Source organism: Camelus dromedarius, chromosome 3 (assembly GCF_036321535.1).
Source record: "Camelus dromedarius isolate mCamDro1 chromosome 3, mCamDro1.pat, whole genome shotgun sequence".
Taxonomy (NCBI): domain Eukaryota; kingdom Metazoa; phylum Chordata; class Mammalia; order Artiodactyla; family Camelidae; genus Camelus; species Camelus dromedarius.
The window spans coordinates 103715770-103734228 of NC_087438.1; the positions used below are offsets into that span (position 1 = coordinate 103715770).

Consider the following 18459-nt stretch of genomic DNA (forward strand, 5'->3'; position numbering starts at 1 on the left):
GGCAAAGACTGCACCCAACACAGTCTTCCTCCTAACGTGGTTTCCTCCCCCCCCACCCCCTCCCCCTTTGTCAAACCCCACCCATCCCCCCACCTTCCCCCTCACAACCCCCGCATCAAGTGATTTATGTCCCATCGAGGGCCTTTTCCCCTTCACAGACCATCTGGCCTTCCTGCCTCTGCCTGCAGGGAGGGGGTAATCCAGTGTTTGCAGCTTTATGGACGGTTTCTATGGAAATGATGACAATATTGTAGCTATTGTAGAGACACATCACTGCTGACTGACTGAGAGACAGACTTGAAAGGGGAAATTTGGAATTAAGTATCAACAACCTAAGTCCTTAGCAACAATAACTAGTTTTTCCTAACTACCCACAGTAACAAACAGTAACAAACTAATATTGTTCTTGTATTAACAATGTGAAGAAAGGTTATTTCTCAAATCCTGTGTGGAGATGACATAGAGAAGATAAAAATCAGGCCCCAAGCAAGTGCTCACTGGCAGGAACTAGAAATGAGGATCTCATTTATACATGGAATCTAAAAAAAAGGGGGGGAAAAAGCTCATAGATTCAGAAACTGGTGGTTATGGGGGTGGGAGGAGTGGGTGAAGGGGGTCAAAAGGTACAAACTTCTCCCACTTATAAAATAAACAGGTCCTGAGGATGTAATGTACAGCATGGTGACTACAGTTAATAATACTACACTGTAGATTTCAAAGTTGCTAAGACAATAGATCTTAAAAAGTTCTCACAAGAAAAATAATTCCGAAAAAAATTTTTTTTTTAATTTTAGATCGAGGTTAGAGAACTGAGGGTCATAACTTAAGAAACCGAATGCTTCCAATTTCCACCATGGCAACCAAGACCAGGTGACAACAGTGGATGATTTGGTGTGGTTTATTAACAGCTTCTCAAATCATCAGAAGAGCTTTGCAAGGAATGGGGACATAGAAATGCTTATTTAGGAAAAAGGGGTGGTCAACATTCACTAATAGTTCCCAAATGTGGAGAAGATAAAGCAACCATACAACAGGACCTCCACTGAGGGTTTCTCGCCAGCACCGAGATCCCTCGCTTTTGTTGGTGCCCCTTATTTTCTTCCATGAGAGGTTCTATCTTTTACTTAGTAAAAGAGGTTGATTTGAGGTTGACTTGAACAAGATGCTCTCATTCAATTTCAAAAGCAATGTGGGGTCCCAGGAGGCAATGCGGAAAGTGTTCTGAAAAAAATAGACTAAAATACAAGTATAATCCACTCTCCCATGGCTAAGATTTTGTTAAATTTCTGTTTAATTTTTTTGTTGTGGCTGAGAGGGTGGGTTTGAGGATTCAGACAGAATTCTGGCTTTGCAAGCTGTTTGAGCTCCTGCAGGTTATGGAACCTCTGTGAGCCTGTCTTCCTACCCAAGGAGTGGATAGTGCCTTCCTTCAGAGGGCTGAGGAACCAGGAACACTTTCTCATGCCAGCAGGCTTCCACAGTATTGTTCTTAATGGTGCTATGTATTCTGCCCTTTGAATAGGCCATAAATTATTTATGTCCTGCTATTGAATCAGTTGTCCTATATATTTAATATTAAAGTAAAGAATGACTTCTTATAAATGATCTCTAGTCCTTCCTTCGTTTTCTGTGTATTCTTCAGCAGAGGAGTCTAATGCACCTCATTTATAGCAAATACACTGAGCCCACGTGACTGTGACGGCCAGGGAGGCAGCGTCCTCAGGAGCACGTGGCGGGTCCTGCCCTTGCAGCTGAGCTCGTGGGCAGCGTGGGAAGAGCGCTGGCCAGGGAAACAGGAAATCTGGGTTTTACTTCCACCCTCCCAACCCCCTTCTTCTAAGTGTGTGACTCGGGCACACGACCTGATCTCTCTTTCCTCACTTGTAAAATAGCTGTCATTAGAAAACCTGCCTCCGAGGTTTCTGTGAAAAGAATTAAATTACTAAGTGCAAAGTGTTTTACAAAGCGCCTGGCACAGCACTGGTCACAACAGCCAAAAAGTCGAAACAACCCAAATGTCCATCAGCTGGTGGATGAAAAAACAAAGTGCAGTATATCCATACAAGGGAACAGGATCCAGCCACAGAAAGAACAGAGTACTGATGGAGGCTCCAACACAAATGAGTCCTGAAAACACACTCAGTGAAAGAAGCCAGACCCAAAGAGCCTCCATTTCTATGAAACGTCCAGAATAGGCAAATCTACACAGACAGAAAGCAGATCAGTGGTTGCCAAGGTCTGGAGGGAGTGGGGGTTGGGGAGGTGGTGACTGCTTAAGGGGACAGAGTTTCCCTTTAGGGGGATGAAATGATTTAGACCTCGATAGTGGTGATGATTGTACAACATTGTAAATGTACTTACTACCACAGAAATGCACTTTAAAATGGTTAAAAATGGTGAACTTTATGTTTTGTATATCTTACTACTGTATTAAAAAAACAGTGCCTGGCATAAAATAAGCACTCAATAAATTTTATTTTTCATCCTTAATCCCCTCTTGAGGTCTCAATTTTCCTATTTATAAAGCGAAAGAGACAAAATGATCGTTGAAACTGCTTCTGCCTCTGAGACTCTACCCTCTAGTTGGATGGACCTGTCTTGGGATGGAGAAATCTTTCCATGAAAAGCTATCTCCTGCCCTCTCCCTCCTCTGGTCTAATGCACAACCAGTGCCTTCTTCTGAGCACTCACTTTTGAAGCTGCCATCCCTTTGTCCACAACGATATCCCTTCACATACCCAACAGATCTCCCTGATTGCTGGTGACCCTGAAGAGCTCATGGTGGACTCTCAGTAAATATCTGTTGGACCCGTGAAAGGATGAAAGAATCAATGAAGGAAAGAGTGAGTAGAGAGCCACCGACTCTCCCTCCAGTGGAACCAGCCACAGCTGAGCTCCCCACCCAGAAGTCAGATTTCCTGAACAGTGAGCACGCATCTTCCAAAAGGTAATAAACACCCACCCAATCACACCCTTCCTCTGAAAATTCCTAATCGCACTTTTATTGGACAAGCCAATATGTTAGCCCTCAAAGCTCCTCATTTTTAATCTGTTGACATGTCTTAAGAGTGAGTGAGCTTTGCCTTCTCCCTGTTCACTTAATAGTGTCATGTTCTGGTAACATCTCCAAGAAGTCTTGTCCACTGTCCCCTCTCCTCTTTGTAGCTCCAAGCTCTTTGCTGTCTTGGCACCTCTCCTTTATCTTAGCACCCCAGCAGAGCTTGACCTCCTCCTTTCTAATAGCTTGGACTGCCTTTCTTTCTTTCTTTCCCATTGTCACATCCAGGTTACCCTCGGCAACCTCCCCCTTTCCCCAGTCTCTGTTCTTGACAAAGCCTTGCCTCCACTTCTTACTTCATTCTCTAAAATATCTTGCATTGTTCACCCCTTCATTGCCATATATGAATTTACTTTTAATATCCTCCTCCAACCTCAGACATCCTGAAAAGGGGAGGGGAGTTTCTGAGCCTTTTAGATTATCTTGCATAGTTCCCATATCTACATCAAATTCTAAATCTTTTCATATTGACAAGTGGCCATGACTCACTCTGCCATTCCATCACACATGCAAACACACACACGCGCGCACACACACACACACACCTGCCCCTTTTCTTGTATTCAAGATCAGGGATCAGCAAACTCTTGCTCTTGGATCAAATCCAGGGCACCACCTGATTTTGCAAATAAGGTTTTATTGGTACACAGCCACACCCATTCATTTACATATGGTCTGTGGATGGCTTTGTTGCATGGCATTTAGTACTTGGGACAGATACCTTATAGCCTGAAAAGCCTAAGATATTAACTATCTGGACTTTTACAGACTCCTGCTGTAGACAACTGAGGGATGCCTCAGCCTTTATTTGCAAACTCTTAGCCAAAAGCAAGCATTGCCAGATACTGCCTTCATTTCAAATCACCTCCACTTGAAACTCCCCACTCCTCACCTGTAATCTCACTGGCTTCCTATCTCTCTGGGAAGGTTTTCCCTTCTTACCAACTGTGTGAAATACCATCAACTGTATTTTTTTTCCGTCTCACTCAGTATCCATTTATCACACAACTTTCCATTTCATTGGCTTTATTTATTTCTACGTGACAGGATGGAGTCAGAGGAAAACAGCCCCTCCCCCGCCCACTTTCAATTCCATGTAAGCACTGTATCTTTTCTCTATGGACATAGTCTAGCTTCTTGGAAATAAACCAAGTGATTCTGCCCTCCAAAGAGACTGTCTTTAATAGTGGTGTGTGGGCTCTGGGGTCCTGCAGGCCTGGATCTGAGCTCCATTTCAGCCACCATCTTTCGAAAACCATCTGCCCTTAGCAGATGCCTTTAAATCAGGTCAACCAACTAGCAAGCCACAGCACCCAATACAAATAATTATCAAGCATTTGAGGTATTTCATGACAACTACCAGCGTCCCTTTCTATTTTTTCCTTCCCTTGCTCTATTTCCTGTCCCTTTCCAGGGCCTCCTATTTTCCAATATTTTCTGTTTTAGCCACTGAGTTCACTTTTGGACTTGACCAAACTCTGCTTTCCTATTTTAATTCTGGAAGCCCCATCCCTTCACCTCCCAGAAGACCTTTTCTTTTAGATAATCCTCTCAACCAAGCCAGTTCTAGGCTCTGGACACTCAATACCAAAGTTTACCTGCCACTGGATGTAAGGAGAACAGCAAAGTAGTATAGAAAAAGCAATCAGACCATCCTACTCCTAGAGCTTAAATCCTGACTGTCCATTTTCAGTTGCCTGACTATAGGAAGTCAAGTACCTGCTCTGAGATCCAGTCTCTCTTCCAGACTCTGCAGATTTCATACCTATTATGTAGAGTTATTGTGAGGAATAGAGACAGCAGTGCCTTGCATAAAGTGGTACTCCACAAATGGGGCTTTTCATTAGAACACATCTTGAAATTGGTATTTGTGCACCTAAACCCAAGGAAAAGTAAAATTCCCAGAGATTATTATGGTGGGAATTACTTTGGTAGAGAAAAAAAAATCTGTTCTTTTAGCGGATTTCCTTTTACAAATTTATCTTTCTTCCTATGTTTTTCTCTCCAGTTAAGGCTTAAAATCTTCTTCCCTTGTCTTTTTCCTTGTCCCCATTTACCGGACTCTTGCAGCCCCTTAATCTCATCTGCTGTTGAGCAATATGGTCCAGGCTGTACCCATCTTTCTTATAAAATTTACACAAAACACTTCCCTGGCTTTACACACTGTAGAGCCCTGCCTGTGAAGTTTCACGTAGGAAACAACCATCCCACGCTCAATGTTCCTGCAGCTTGAAAATGACCAATCACAGGTGGCCATTGCTGGGAATTTTCCACTGAGAAATGGTAACGAAATGAATACACAAAAAGATTTGGCTAGAAGGAGGTCTACCCCTTCCTTATTTACAACAGCAGAAGAAGAGGAAGTAAAAGTAAAATAAATGCCCAATTAAAGGGAGTACATTATTAAATGGGTGGTGTCTCACAACAGAGTACTAGACAGCTATTGTAAATTATATTTTGGAAAACTGTTGGTGCTCTAAAGATGCCATAGTAACTTAAGTTTAATAGAATAGTTTAGGGTTCCTGGTCCATCACGTAAGGAGCTAAGAAGTCTCCACGCCATCCTAACCACAAGTAAAAAGCTGAGCAAACCAACAAACCAACAACTCTGAGACCCAGGAGAACGGGGAGGACACAGGGAAAACCACTGCCCCCCAAAGTGGAGAAACAGACAAGTGAATACAGAGAAGAATCACAACCAACCTGAACAGAAAATCAGAAGCAAACGTTTGTTCCCACAGGAACCAGTGCTGAGGCAGGAAAACCTGAACTGGGACTGACAGTAGCTGGAGGCGCAGCGTGGACAACAGAGAAGTAAACGCCCCAGGGGAGCCCACTTACCCAGTTATCAGAGGGCCCTCATAGTTCTGCACCTTTTAGCTCCAAGAGCCCTACCTGGACCTCACAGGGAACATCAGAGAAAAATCCTCTGCTGCTTCTGGCAGCGAGAGGGGAAGAGGAACCATTGTGAAACACATCAGGGCCTCTGTTCTTCTTAAAGAGGCCAGACTTCAGAAGAAACCATTTTACCAGAGCCCAACCTGCTGGGGTTTCATCAGAGCCTAACCTACCTGGGGGGGTGGGGGGGTGGAGAGGAGGCAATACCCTGCACTAGCCACCTCTAGAAGGAAAATATACAACTCCAGCCCCCTCCAAACATCCTACTGGGTGTCAAGGAAGGATTAAGATGTTGGTGAAGTTCACAGTTTAGAGGCACAGATTTACCCAAAGACTGGGACCTAATCATAGCACTACAGAATGCTTCCCCTCTGTCCACATCTTACCCCCAAGTTAATAAAGGTCTGTTTACTGGAGCTCCTTTTGCTCAGTACATTGTGTCTAGCTTTCAACAAAAAATAACAAGGCATACTGAAAGGCAAAAAAAAAAAAAACACACAGTGTGAAGAGATTTGAATGAGCATCAGAAACAGAGTCAGATATGGCAGGAATGTTGGAATTACCAGACCAGGGGTTTAGAAAAACTATGATTAATACGTTAAGGGTTTCAATGGAAAAAGCAGAAGCATGCAAGAACAGATAGACAATGTAAGCAGAGAGACGGAAATCCTAACAAATAAATCAGAAAAATGCTAGCGATCAAAAACATTGTAACAGAAATGAAGAATGCCTTTGATGGGCTCCTTAGAAGACTAGATGCAACCGAGGAAAGCTGCTCTGAATTTGCACTTACAATAAAAGAAACTTCCAAAAGTGAGAAAAGAGAAAGAAAGACTGGAAAAAAAACCAGAATATCCAAGAACTTTGGGACAACTACAAAAAGTGTAATGTGCACACATGGGACTATCAGGAGGAAAAGAAACAAAAGCAATATTTAAAGAAATAACGACTGATAAATTGTGAGTTCGAGATTTGCCGATACTATTTTATTTATGTAAAACAGATAAACAAGTTTCTACTGCATAGCACAGGGAACTCTATTCAGTATCTTGTAATAACCTATAATGAAAAAGAATAAGAAAATGAATATACTTGTGTATATATATGACTGAACTATTATGCTGTATACAAGAAATTGACACAACATTGTAAGCTGCCTATACCTCAATTTTTAAAAAAAAGAATGACTGAGAATTTCCCCCAAATTAAGGTTAGACACCAAACCACAAATCCAGGAAGCTCACAGAATGCTAAGCCAAAAACAAACAACAGCAAAACCCCTACAGCTAAGCATATCATATTCAAAGTTGAGATAAAGGAAAAAAATCTTGAAAGAAGCTGAAGAGAGGGGAAACACCTTACCTATAGAGGTACAAAGGTAAGAGTTACATCAGACTTCTCAGAAACAAAGGAAGCAAGAAGAGAATGGAGTACAATATTTAAAGTGTTGAGAGGGGAAAAAAACAAACAGCCTACAACTCTGACCTTGTGAAATATCCTTCAAAAGTGAAGGAGAAAATAAAAACTTCCTCAGACAAAGGAAAATTGAGGGAATTTGTTGGCAGCAGATCTGCCTTCTGAGAAATGTTAAAAGTTCTTCAGAGAGAAGGAAAATGATATATGTCAGAAATTTGGATCTACATAAAGAAGGGAAGAACACTAGATAAGGATCAAGTGAAGATAAAATAAACTTAATTTTCTTATTTTTAATTGACCTAATATGTTCACAGTTTGTTCAAAATAATAATAGGAAAAATGCAGTCAATTATTTATTGACTTATTTAGGCTTACACATAAGTGAAGTGAATAATAGCAATGATACAAGGGACAGGAGGGAGGAATTGGGACTATTTTGTTATTAACGAGACTTGCACTACCTGTGAAGCAGTACAGTGTTATTTGAAAAGTAGACTTGGATTCGTTGTAAATGTATATCACAAAATCAGGGGCAAACAATAAAAAAGTACCAAAGACGTATAATTGATAACGCTAAGAAAGGAGAGACAATGGAATCGTATAAAATCCTCAATTAAAATCAAAAAAGGCAGGAAAAGAAAGGTAGACAAAAATAAGAACAAGAACAACAAGTAGAAAACATTTACAAATTGAGTAAATATTAACCCAATACATCAATAATCACTTTGAATATCAGTGGTCTAAATAAATGTACCAATTAAAAGACAAAGACTGTCAGAGTTGATAAAAAAAATATAACCCAGCTATACGCTGTCTACAAGAAACCAACTTTAGATATAAGGGTACATACAAACTAAAAGTGGATGGAGAAAAACATACCATGTTAACACTAATTAAAAGAAAGCAGGAGTAGCTGTATTAATTTCAGATAGAGCAGACTTCAAAGTAGAAAAGTTATCAGTAATTAAGAAGGGCATTACATAGTGATAAAAGGGTCAATTCTCCAGGAAGGCACAATAATTCTTAATGTATATGTGCCTAAAAATAGAATATTTAAGGCAAAACGTGATAGAATTGGAGAAATAGATAAATCCTCTATTATACTTGGAGATTTTAATATCCTTCTATCAAAAATGGACAAATCCAGCAGGCAGAAAATAAGGACACAGTTAAATTCAACAGCACTATCAATAAAGTAGACATAACTGGTATCTACAGATTGTTTCATCCAACAACAGAAGACTATACATTCTTCTCAAGCTCACATAGAACATTCACCAAGATAGATCATATTCTGGGCTACAAAACATGCTTTAACAAATTTAAAAGAAAAGAAATCACATTAATATCTGTTCTCAGACCACAAAACAATTAAACTAGAAATCAAAAAGAGGAAGATAGCTGGAAAATCTCCAGAATACTTGGAGGTTAAACAACATCCTTCTAAATAACACATGGGTCAAAAAAGAAATCTCCAAAGAAATTTTAAAATATTTTGATCTAAATAAAAGTGAAAAGACAACATGCCAAAATCTGTGGGATGCAATTAAAGCAATGCTTAGAGGAAAACTTGTAACACTGAATGTATATATTAGAAAAGAAGAAAGATTTAAAATCAACAGTCTAAGCTTCCATCTTAGGAAACTAGAAAAGGAAGACAAACTAGATCCAAAGTAAGTGAAAGAAAAGATAAAATAAAAATTAGAACCTAAATCAATTAAATTGATAAGAAAAAAGCAATAAAGAAAATTAAACCAAAAGCTGGTTTTTCAAAAAGATCAGTAAAATTGATAAGCATCTAGGCAGGATAACTAAGAAAAAAAGAGAAGACATGAATTATTTATATCAGAAATAAGAGAAGGGACATCTCTAGAGATTCCTATGCACATTAAAAGGATAATAAAGAAATATTACAAAAAAACTCTATTCCCATAAATTTGATAACCCAAATGAAATGGACTAATTCCTTGAAAGACACAATCTGTTAAAACCCACACAAGAAGCAATGGACAATCTGAAGACCTAATGGTGAGAAACTCTAAGGAACGAACATGATCCAAGTTCAAGATTTAATATAAAGCTTCAGTTATCAAGACAGTATGGTTTTGGTAAATGGATAAACAAATAGATTAATGGATCAGAATAGAGAGCCTAGAAAAAGATCCATATAAATATAGTCAACTGATCTTCAACAAAGGAGCAAAGGCAATACAATGGAGCAAAGACAGTTTTTTTTTTTTTGAACAAATGGTGCTGGAACAACCAGATATTCACATGCAACAAAATGAATCCAGATCTTACATCTGTCACAAAATTTAACTCAAAATGGATCACAAACTTAAATGTAAAATGCAAAACTATATACCCTTAGAAGATAAGATAGAAGAAAACCTAGATGACCTTGGGTATGGCAATGACTTTTTGGGTACAACATCAAAGGTACAATTCATGACAGAAATAATGGGTAAGCTGGACTTGATTAAAATTAAAGACTTCTCCACAAAAAAGAAAAAAAAAATGTCAAGAGAATCAAAGGACAAGGCACAGACTGGGAGAAAATACTTGCAAGAGACACACGTGATACAGGATTTTTATTCAAAATATACAAAGGAAGAATTCTTAAAACAACAAACAATAAAAAAATGAACAACCCAATCTAAAAGTGGGCAAAAGACCTGAACAGACACCTCACAAGAAGACATACAGATGACAAGTAAGCATATGAAAACATGTCCAACACTGTATGTCATTAGGGAATTGCAAATTAAAGCAACAATGAAATACCACTACACACTATTAGAACAGCCAAAATCTGAAACAATGACAACACCAAATGCTGGTGAGGATGTAGAGCAACAGAAACTCTCACTCACTGAGGCTGGGAATGCAAAATGTTACAGCCACTTTGGAAGACAGTATGGAGATTTCTTACAAAACTAAACATACTCTTACCATATGATCCAGCAATCACACTCAACTTATCCAAACAAATTGCAAATTTATGGCCACAAAAAAAAAAAAAGCTGTAAATGAATGTTTACAACAGCTTTAGTCGTAATTGCCAAAACTTGGACGCAATCAAAATGTCCTTTAGTAAGTGAATGGACAAAAAAACTGTAGTCAATCTAGACGCTGGAATATGCAGTGCTAAAAAGAAATGAGTTATTAAACTATGAAAAGATGTATTTGGTTTACCAAATGCATATTACTGAGTAAAAGAAGGCCCTCTGAAAAGGTTAGATATTATATGATTCCTGGAAAAGGTTAGATATTATACGATTCCTGGAAAAGGTTAGATGTTATACGATTCCTGGAAAAGGCAAAACTGTAGAGCAGTACTAAGATGTGTAGATGCCGGGGGTCAGAAGAAAGGGAGGGATGAATACGCAAAGCACAAAGGATTTTCAGGGCAGTGAAAATACTCTGTATGATACTATAATGGTGGATACGTGTCATTCTACATTTGTCAAAGTCCACAGCATGTACAACACCAAGACTGAACCCTAGTGTAAACTCTGGACTTTGGGTAACAATGTGCCAACGCAGGTTCACCAATTGTGACAAAGCACCACTCTGGTGGAGGATGCTGATAATGGAGGAGTCTATGCAAGCGTGGAGGTGGGAAATACATGGGAAATCTCTATACTTTCCACTCAGTTATGCTACGAACCTAAAACTGCTCTCAAAAATACAGTTTATTAAATGTTTTTAAAAGTGGTGGGAAAAAACAGTTTAAAAACAGAGAATACTGCATATTCCCACTTCTGTTTTGGAGTAAAAAAATACACTATTGTGTTAATGGCCGTTTTCTCTGAAAGATTATAAAGAAAGGCAGTTTATGTTTCCCTAATGCTTATCTATTGGGTTCACCTTTGTTCCTTCAATATGAGTCTTTGATTGTGTGCCTACATAGCTGGTGATTAGTAAATATTTTTGAATAAAAGGGAAAAGAGAAAATTAGTGCATGAAGGGAGATTTGGGGACTCCTCGTTATCTTTATGGGGACCCTTGTTGTCCACACTTCACTGGCCCAAACCCACATATACATCTGGAAGGAAAACACTGAGCACTAACTAGCATCCAGTCTGCAGCCTCCTCACAAGCCTTCAACAGTTCTGAACTTTTCTCTTAGACACCAGTCCATAAAGGTGGGTATGTCCATGAGGAACTCAGACTGACAATGAACTCTTTAGTGGCTATATTAGAACCACTGACTGGTGTGGCTTTGTTCCAAAGATCCTAGAAATACAAGCACTCACCAACTGGGTCGGCGGGATGTGCCACCAGGATACAAGAAAAAAAAAGTAGGATTTATATTTGTATTCATGATGATATTGCTTCTTTTCTAATTTGTACTTTTTCTTTGTATTTTATGTCATAGGATATTACACCATTTATATATGTAATTTTTATATATGTGCATGTGTATACATATGTATGTATATACATATATATACAGAGATGTATGTATATATACGCACATATTATGTAATATATACATATATGTAATTATACATGTGCTGTGTACATATATGTATATATACACATATATAGAAAGGGAGCATGCTCAAAAAATTTTTGCATGAAGGTGTACCATCAGAAAAGCTTACAGACCACCACAGCAGTGACCATCTGGTCCAGCCCCTTCATTTTAGAAAAGAGGAAACTAAAACTCAGAAAGGAGGTAACTTGCCTACAATTTAGATCTAGCTGGTTAAAAGAAGCTAATGCTTTATCCACTTGTCTTTTTTTCTGCCTCATCTCTGTGTTTTGACAGAGTAGAACTGTGTTTTGAATGCTATGTGAGTCCATGTAAAGAGTGCAGATACATTTTAACATTACATTTCCCTAAAAGTTTAATTTTTAAAAAGTGCTTCCCCACCCAAATGGACATTCGACCTCCTCTTGCAAAAGGAGGGCTGAACTTCCAGATACGGATTGCATTCTCCTCGGCCAGATCTCCTCTTCCTAGGAAGCGTTATCCACTGTCTCACAGGAACATTATTTGTAGGGATAATGCCCAGTGGACCCTAATCATACAGAGAATCAGCTACAGAAATCACTCAGGAAAGCATCACAGACCGTCCTCCAGCCTTCTAAAACATTACTTACAAGAGCTGTCAGCAAAAACCCTGTCTCCAGGAACCATTACTTGGAGGGAACTCTGCCAATCACAGCATTACTTAGAAGGCACATTTTTTTTTATGTTCCTCAAATGCCTCCTGTCAAACTAAACTAAAGTTCTGAATGGTTTCAAACACTTCCAAGTTTGGCTAAGTAAATATACTCCCAGATTCAAGTGTGGCCCAAGGGCCAGGTAAGTAAGAGTTGTTTTCTCCTAGCCTGAGTGCACACTTTAGTTTGTCAGAGCAGCCTTGTAAAATTCACTGACACTGTGGGGTTTGGATTCTGATGACTAGAGAGGCTTTTACAAGCCTAGAATCTATCGCCAGCTGTCTTCTCTTGTCTAGGGTAAGGAGGAAAACTTTGATTTCTCTGAATCGTTTTGAAAATCATCGCCTAGGACAGGGAAGGGAAGGGAAGGGAAGGGAAGGGAAGGGAAGGGAAGGGAAGGGAAGGGAAGGGAAGGGAAGGGAAGGGAAGGGAAGGGAAGGGAAGGGAAGGGGAGGGGAGGGGAGGGGAGGGGAGGGGAGGGGAGGGGAGGGGAGGGGAGGGGAGGGGAGGGGAGGGGAGGGGAGGGGAGGGGAGGGGAGGGAAAGAAAAGAAAAGAAAAGAAAAGAAAAGAAAAGAAAAGAAAAGAAAAGAAAAGAAAAGAAAAGAAAAGAAAAGAAAAAAAACTAATGGCAAACGGTAAAAAAGTAAGAGCCACATCTCATCTGTTTCAAATTCTCTCCTCCGAGACCCAGAAGCCCTGCTGATTTCACACACAAACATCTTGCACAGAAGTGGCCCATGTGAGAAACAGGGAACTAGAGATGATCTCCAGCTCCCAAAAGGCAGTTATCAATGGACCCATGTAACCATGATGTCATTACTTTGTTTTCACTGGATGATAGAGTCTTTGCAGAATTATTTGCTCTTGGCAGACCACATATCATAATTCTCTTCCCTTTAGTAATTTCCTCTCTGCTGGAAAAATTCTGCATGCATAGAAACCAGCTTGACAAATGGTGAAAAAATATTTACTTTTCACTTACAATTGCTTTTTTATGTACTGACTGTCAAAACATTATAAACAAAAAGTTGTGTGGAGAACTTTGGCAATATGAGTGCCTATCATGAGAAAAAAAAAATGTAAATACGTCATTTAACAAGGTGTTTACAAATAGGTCCAGAACCACAATAGATACCTCAACCACACCCAGTGACACCTCAAACTTGGCACTTGGCATTTGGAAGATAATTCAGTGACATTTTTTTACATTTTTATTGTGCCAACACTTTTGTTATTTAACCCCTTCACAATTTATTCGTTTATTAACTAAATTCATTTTCTTAAGGTGGGAATTAATAACTAGGTATGCTAGAGACAAAGCATGTTTTAATTGTATCATGATATTTAACACAACTCTTTTGATAGCTTTGGAATCAAATTGGAAGAATAAAGATTTTGTAGCAACTGTTTCTTAAAGACTGAGCAAAACTGATCACCAAGCATCCTGAATAAAGGGCTGGCAGGGAGAGGAGGAAGTTCTCTTAGGTGTGGAGGGAAGATCTGTCCTTGCTCTATATTATAGTAATATGTCAGGAACAGACAATGGTCAGGCTCACTGAATTAAAATAATGAAGCAACCTCCCAGTTTAGAAAAAGGATGGCCTCTGGAATCACAAAAATCAGTTTGAATTCTGCCTCCCCACTTACTATCCATGTGATTTGGGGCTAAACACTTAGATTCTCTGGGTTTCAATTTCCTTAAAATCATTTTCTGTGAGAGAAAAAAGGAAAAAAAAAAATATATATATATATATATTTATGTCAGGAACAAGGAAAGAGCTCAAAAAGAGATACTTATTATCAAATCTGCAGACAGTCCAAAGCTGGGGTAAGGGACATTGTATCACAGAATTAAGCTTCAACATTATCATGATAATAGAAAGATGAGCTAAGATGGTAAGGAATATTATAGAAGGACAAAAAATAGAATCTTACAGTTAAAGTATTTTTTTTTCCTTTTGGTTTTGTTTTAAGTTCAATGGTACCAGCATAGTATGTAGATATCCTGACTTATGTGGAAAAGTTTCTAAAGGCTTGAATGACATGAAGTTTACTACGGAGACAATAGCAGGACATGGATTGCTGAATTATTATCTGTAATCTTTATTACAGAAGCATATGTTGTGTAAAAATCACGGAAAGTAACTAGCCTAATGCACTCTGCCACAGCTGTATCTCATCTCTAACACTGTTTTCAGTTCTGGGCACCACAGTTTCAGAAGGATATTTACAAAATATAGTATAACCTGAAAAGCAAACCCAAATGGCTAAAGGCTCATACAAGGCAGAGCTGAAGAAGCTAGGAATAAGGCTAAAAAAGAGAATTTTAGGGAGAATGTGATAATTGCCCTGAAAACATATGAAGGGCAGTAAAAATCAAAGAGTAATAATAACTAACATGTATTGAGTACCCTGTGCAAAGTAGTCACTGTTATCTGCATTTTGCAAAAGAGAAAACTGAGGTGCAGAGAATCAGTTACACATTTATGGTCATATAATTTGTAAGAGTTGAGCCAGTTTTCATCCCAGTAATCCATCCCCAGATCTGGGAGAGATATTAAAGCTATTTCTCAAATATTTCTAACCACTGTCTTACACGATCACAGTAAGATTGCACTCTCTCAATTTTTCTAAAGTTGGACATGGTCTAATGATTGGCTCTGGCCCATGAAATATGAGCATAAATCATACTCATGACTAGTGTGGGAGTTTAGGAGTCTGTGTGCAATTCGCCACATGCTGTTCCCACCATGGATGTGAGGACATGGAATCTCCATCAATCTAAGTCTCTGAGGGACAATGATGAGCAGAGCTGCCCTGCAGATCCATGATGGACAAGAAGCAGGAGCAAAAAATAAACTGTTATTGTTTGATTAAGCCATTGAGATTTGGGGACTGTTTGTTACTGTGGCATTACCTCACCTTTTCTGACAGATTCACGAGCCCACGTGCTGAAACTCATTAAAATAACTCAGAGTAAGGAAACATAATTATTCATATATTTCCAGTGGTCAGAACTAAGAACAGTTTGTATAAATTATAGGCAAACAGATTTGGGCTTTATTTAATTTTTTTTTTAACGGAAAGTCATCCAAAATTGCTTCCTGAAGTAGTGAGCTCCCTGAAAATGGCAGTGTTTAAACAGAGGCCAAATGATGATTTTGCATCTATGTAGCAAAAGAGATGGGCTTCATTAAGGAGGTTTAATGTATCAAACTTTCATCCAGCACCTCCAACACACCAGGCATTTCAGCCACAAAGATAAATCTGAACACACATCCTTATTCTCAAGGATAATCAAGTTCAGAAGTAGATAACCTCGGCTGTCTCTTCTAACAGCATGAGTCAACCAAATTAGAGAAAATAACATGGCCTGAATGAAGCCAACAGCAAGCCCGAACTTAGAAATAACCATGTAGCACCAGAAATCCTGCTGATGCTTACGTTATATTATTATTTTTCAATTAGGAGCCCAAAGTATAGGGTTTGCAAAAGGAAGGAAAACGAGAGAATTGTTGGGTTTAAAGGAGGAACATTTTCCCTTTCTCTAGTTACCATTCTTAAATCTTGCAAAGCAGGCATATTATCTGGCTTACATCAGGGGTGTTCCAGCAAAGGGAATAGCACTGACTCACAGCAATTGTTACCGACCTCTTCCATCACTTCTCCCGCCCCTGAGAGTCAGGAAGGGAACATTTCAATACTTACCAAAGTCAGACCTAAAGAGAACCAATAACCTTTCCCTAAGGCCATTCTTCAGTTGGGAAACCCTTTCCAAAATATCAGCAGTATTCCCTAAAAGGGTATTTGAGCAGGGCCTAGAGGAATCCCATACTCTAAGGATGATGTGAAAATCACAAACTAAATCAGTGACTCTAGGGCACACTGACCAAGTTCCCCAAGGCACCTTTAAACAGTACTAATTTCAGTCCTTTCCCTGTTGTTATCAATAGTTAAAGAAAGCTTTGTTTAAAAAAAAAAAACTTCCAAAAATCAAATAGTGCAGAGATGTGCTGTCCTTTGATTGGCTCATTGCATTTTAATGGAAAAACATCTGAAGGGAAGCTTTAACTGTAATTGTTCTGAGGCAAACATTTCCATTTCAGGTTATCATTCATAATATTATTAGCAGTAGTATTCATAATATATTAGTATAATATATGCAGATAGATTTTGCAGTCATTATCTAGACAAGGGTGAGGTATCTAATTACTACTGTTCCCCAACTCAAAAGCGACCGTTTGAACTCTTAATACTCCAACCCTGCCCAGGCCCTAAATTTTCTGAACTATGGTCTCCATGTTCTATGAAATAAACAAATAAATGAGGGCAGGCTGGATTTCAGTGCCACATCTTAAGTCAGCTCAATATGACATGAGTTTCTCAAAAACATACATACAGAAGAAATTGGCTTTGGCACATGGAAGAGCAGCAGGGAACTTGTAGCTCGTGCGAGTGTAATGTGCACGCTTAACACGCTCCCCTGTTTTCAAAAATACAACAATACTCTTCCAGAGATGGCAGGATCCCCGTGGTACCCAGTATGGGGCCGAACTACCTACACAAATATACATTTTACAAACACAGATGTGAAATGTTGACCTAGGACAGAAGCGAGGCATGGAGATTCGGGTGTTTAGTCTACTGGCTCCACACCCAAAAGTTTCAGGGGCAGACCTGATGTTTGAAGAGTGAGACGGCCCAGCCTGCACTTTCATCCGGGTACTGTGGAAATGACCCCATTTTCCAGCACCAGTTAGCCCTCTGCCCCCTTGACCCAAGTTGAGATTTAATCTGGGGTCAGAGGGGAGACCAAGAAAATCGTGCTGGTAGATACTCAGACTGAGAGAAGGGCTGGAAATCACTCTTCTTCCTGGGCTAACGGCTTTGACACACCCACTCAGAATCGATGGCCCGGGGGTGCGGCAGGGAGGCGGGGGGGCCCAGGCACCCTGGCCCCGCACGCACGAAGATGCTGCAGGCATGCAGCTCTGGGCTGGGAGGTCTCAGTGCACTCAGCGGAGGGTTCCCTTTTCCTCCCCCTAGTCCTCCATCCCAGTGCAAAGTGAGCGGGAGAAAGTTGTGCCCGGGCCACAGGGCCCCGGGCTGGGAAGGGACCGAGGGCAGCGGAGAAGGGACCGGAGCCCCCTTACCTTGTCCTTGGGCCCGAGGTTCTGCAAAACCTCCTTGCCGGTGGCGCTCCGGATCTCCACGCCGGCGGGCGCGGGCGATGCGGGCGCGGGCTCCCGGCTCTCCTCCCGGCCTGGGCCCCGGCGTGGGGTGTCCCCCTCCGCCCCGGGGCGGCCCCCCGAGCCGCGGCCGCTGCCCTGGCTGCTCCGGGGAGTCTTCGCGCCCCGCTGCCCCACGCTCAGGGCATCGAAATCCAGCGTCTTGCTCTCGAAGGCGCCCTCCACGTTGCAGAACATGCCGCCGTACTTCTGCCGCGGGACCTGGTCGGTGGTGCCCGGCCGGGCCAGGTACACGGGCAGATCATCTTCGTGGGAGCTGTCCCAGCCTCTGCGGCCCGAGGCCATGCTTGGATGGCGACCGCGGCCCGCGGGTCCTCTTCCCGAGAGGCGGAAAGGGCAGCTGCCGGCAGCGCGCGCCGAGCCACAGTGACTGGGGCGGGAGGAGGCGCCTGAGCCTTCGCGCCAGAGGCGGCAGTGCTGCTCCGGTTCCTGCCAGTCCCGGCGAGCCCCCAGCCAGCGAGCGCGGCGCAGGGGCCGGAGCGGCGGCGAGTTCCGCCCGCCCCGCGGGCCGCACCACCCAGCGCGCCCGGACCCTAAGGTGTCCTGCCGCGATCACGCATCCCTGTTGCCCATCAAAGGAGAAATCCAACTTGGCGCCGTCGCGAGCGCGCGCGCGCGCGCACACACACACACATACACACACATACACGCGCGCGCGCGCG

At 41.1% G+C, this 18459-nt stretch overlaps 1 protein-coding gene across 1 annotated transcript in view; it reads right to left on the reverse strand.

The window, feature by feature from the left end:
• DPYSL3 (dihydropyrimidinase like 3) overlaps positions 1–18210 on the reverse strand; it is a 104774-nt gene extending 86564 nt beyond the window's left edge. Inside the window, exon 1 of the mRNA XM_010990341.3 lies at positions 17702–18210. Within this exon, the coding sequence (XP_010988643.1) occupies positions 17702–18082 (381 nt within the window). The 5' untranslated portion in view covers positions 18083–18210. The remainder of the gene's footprint in view (positions 1–17701) is intronic.
• Between the last annotated feature and the right edge of the window lie 249 nt (positions 18211–18459).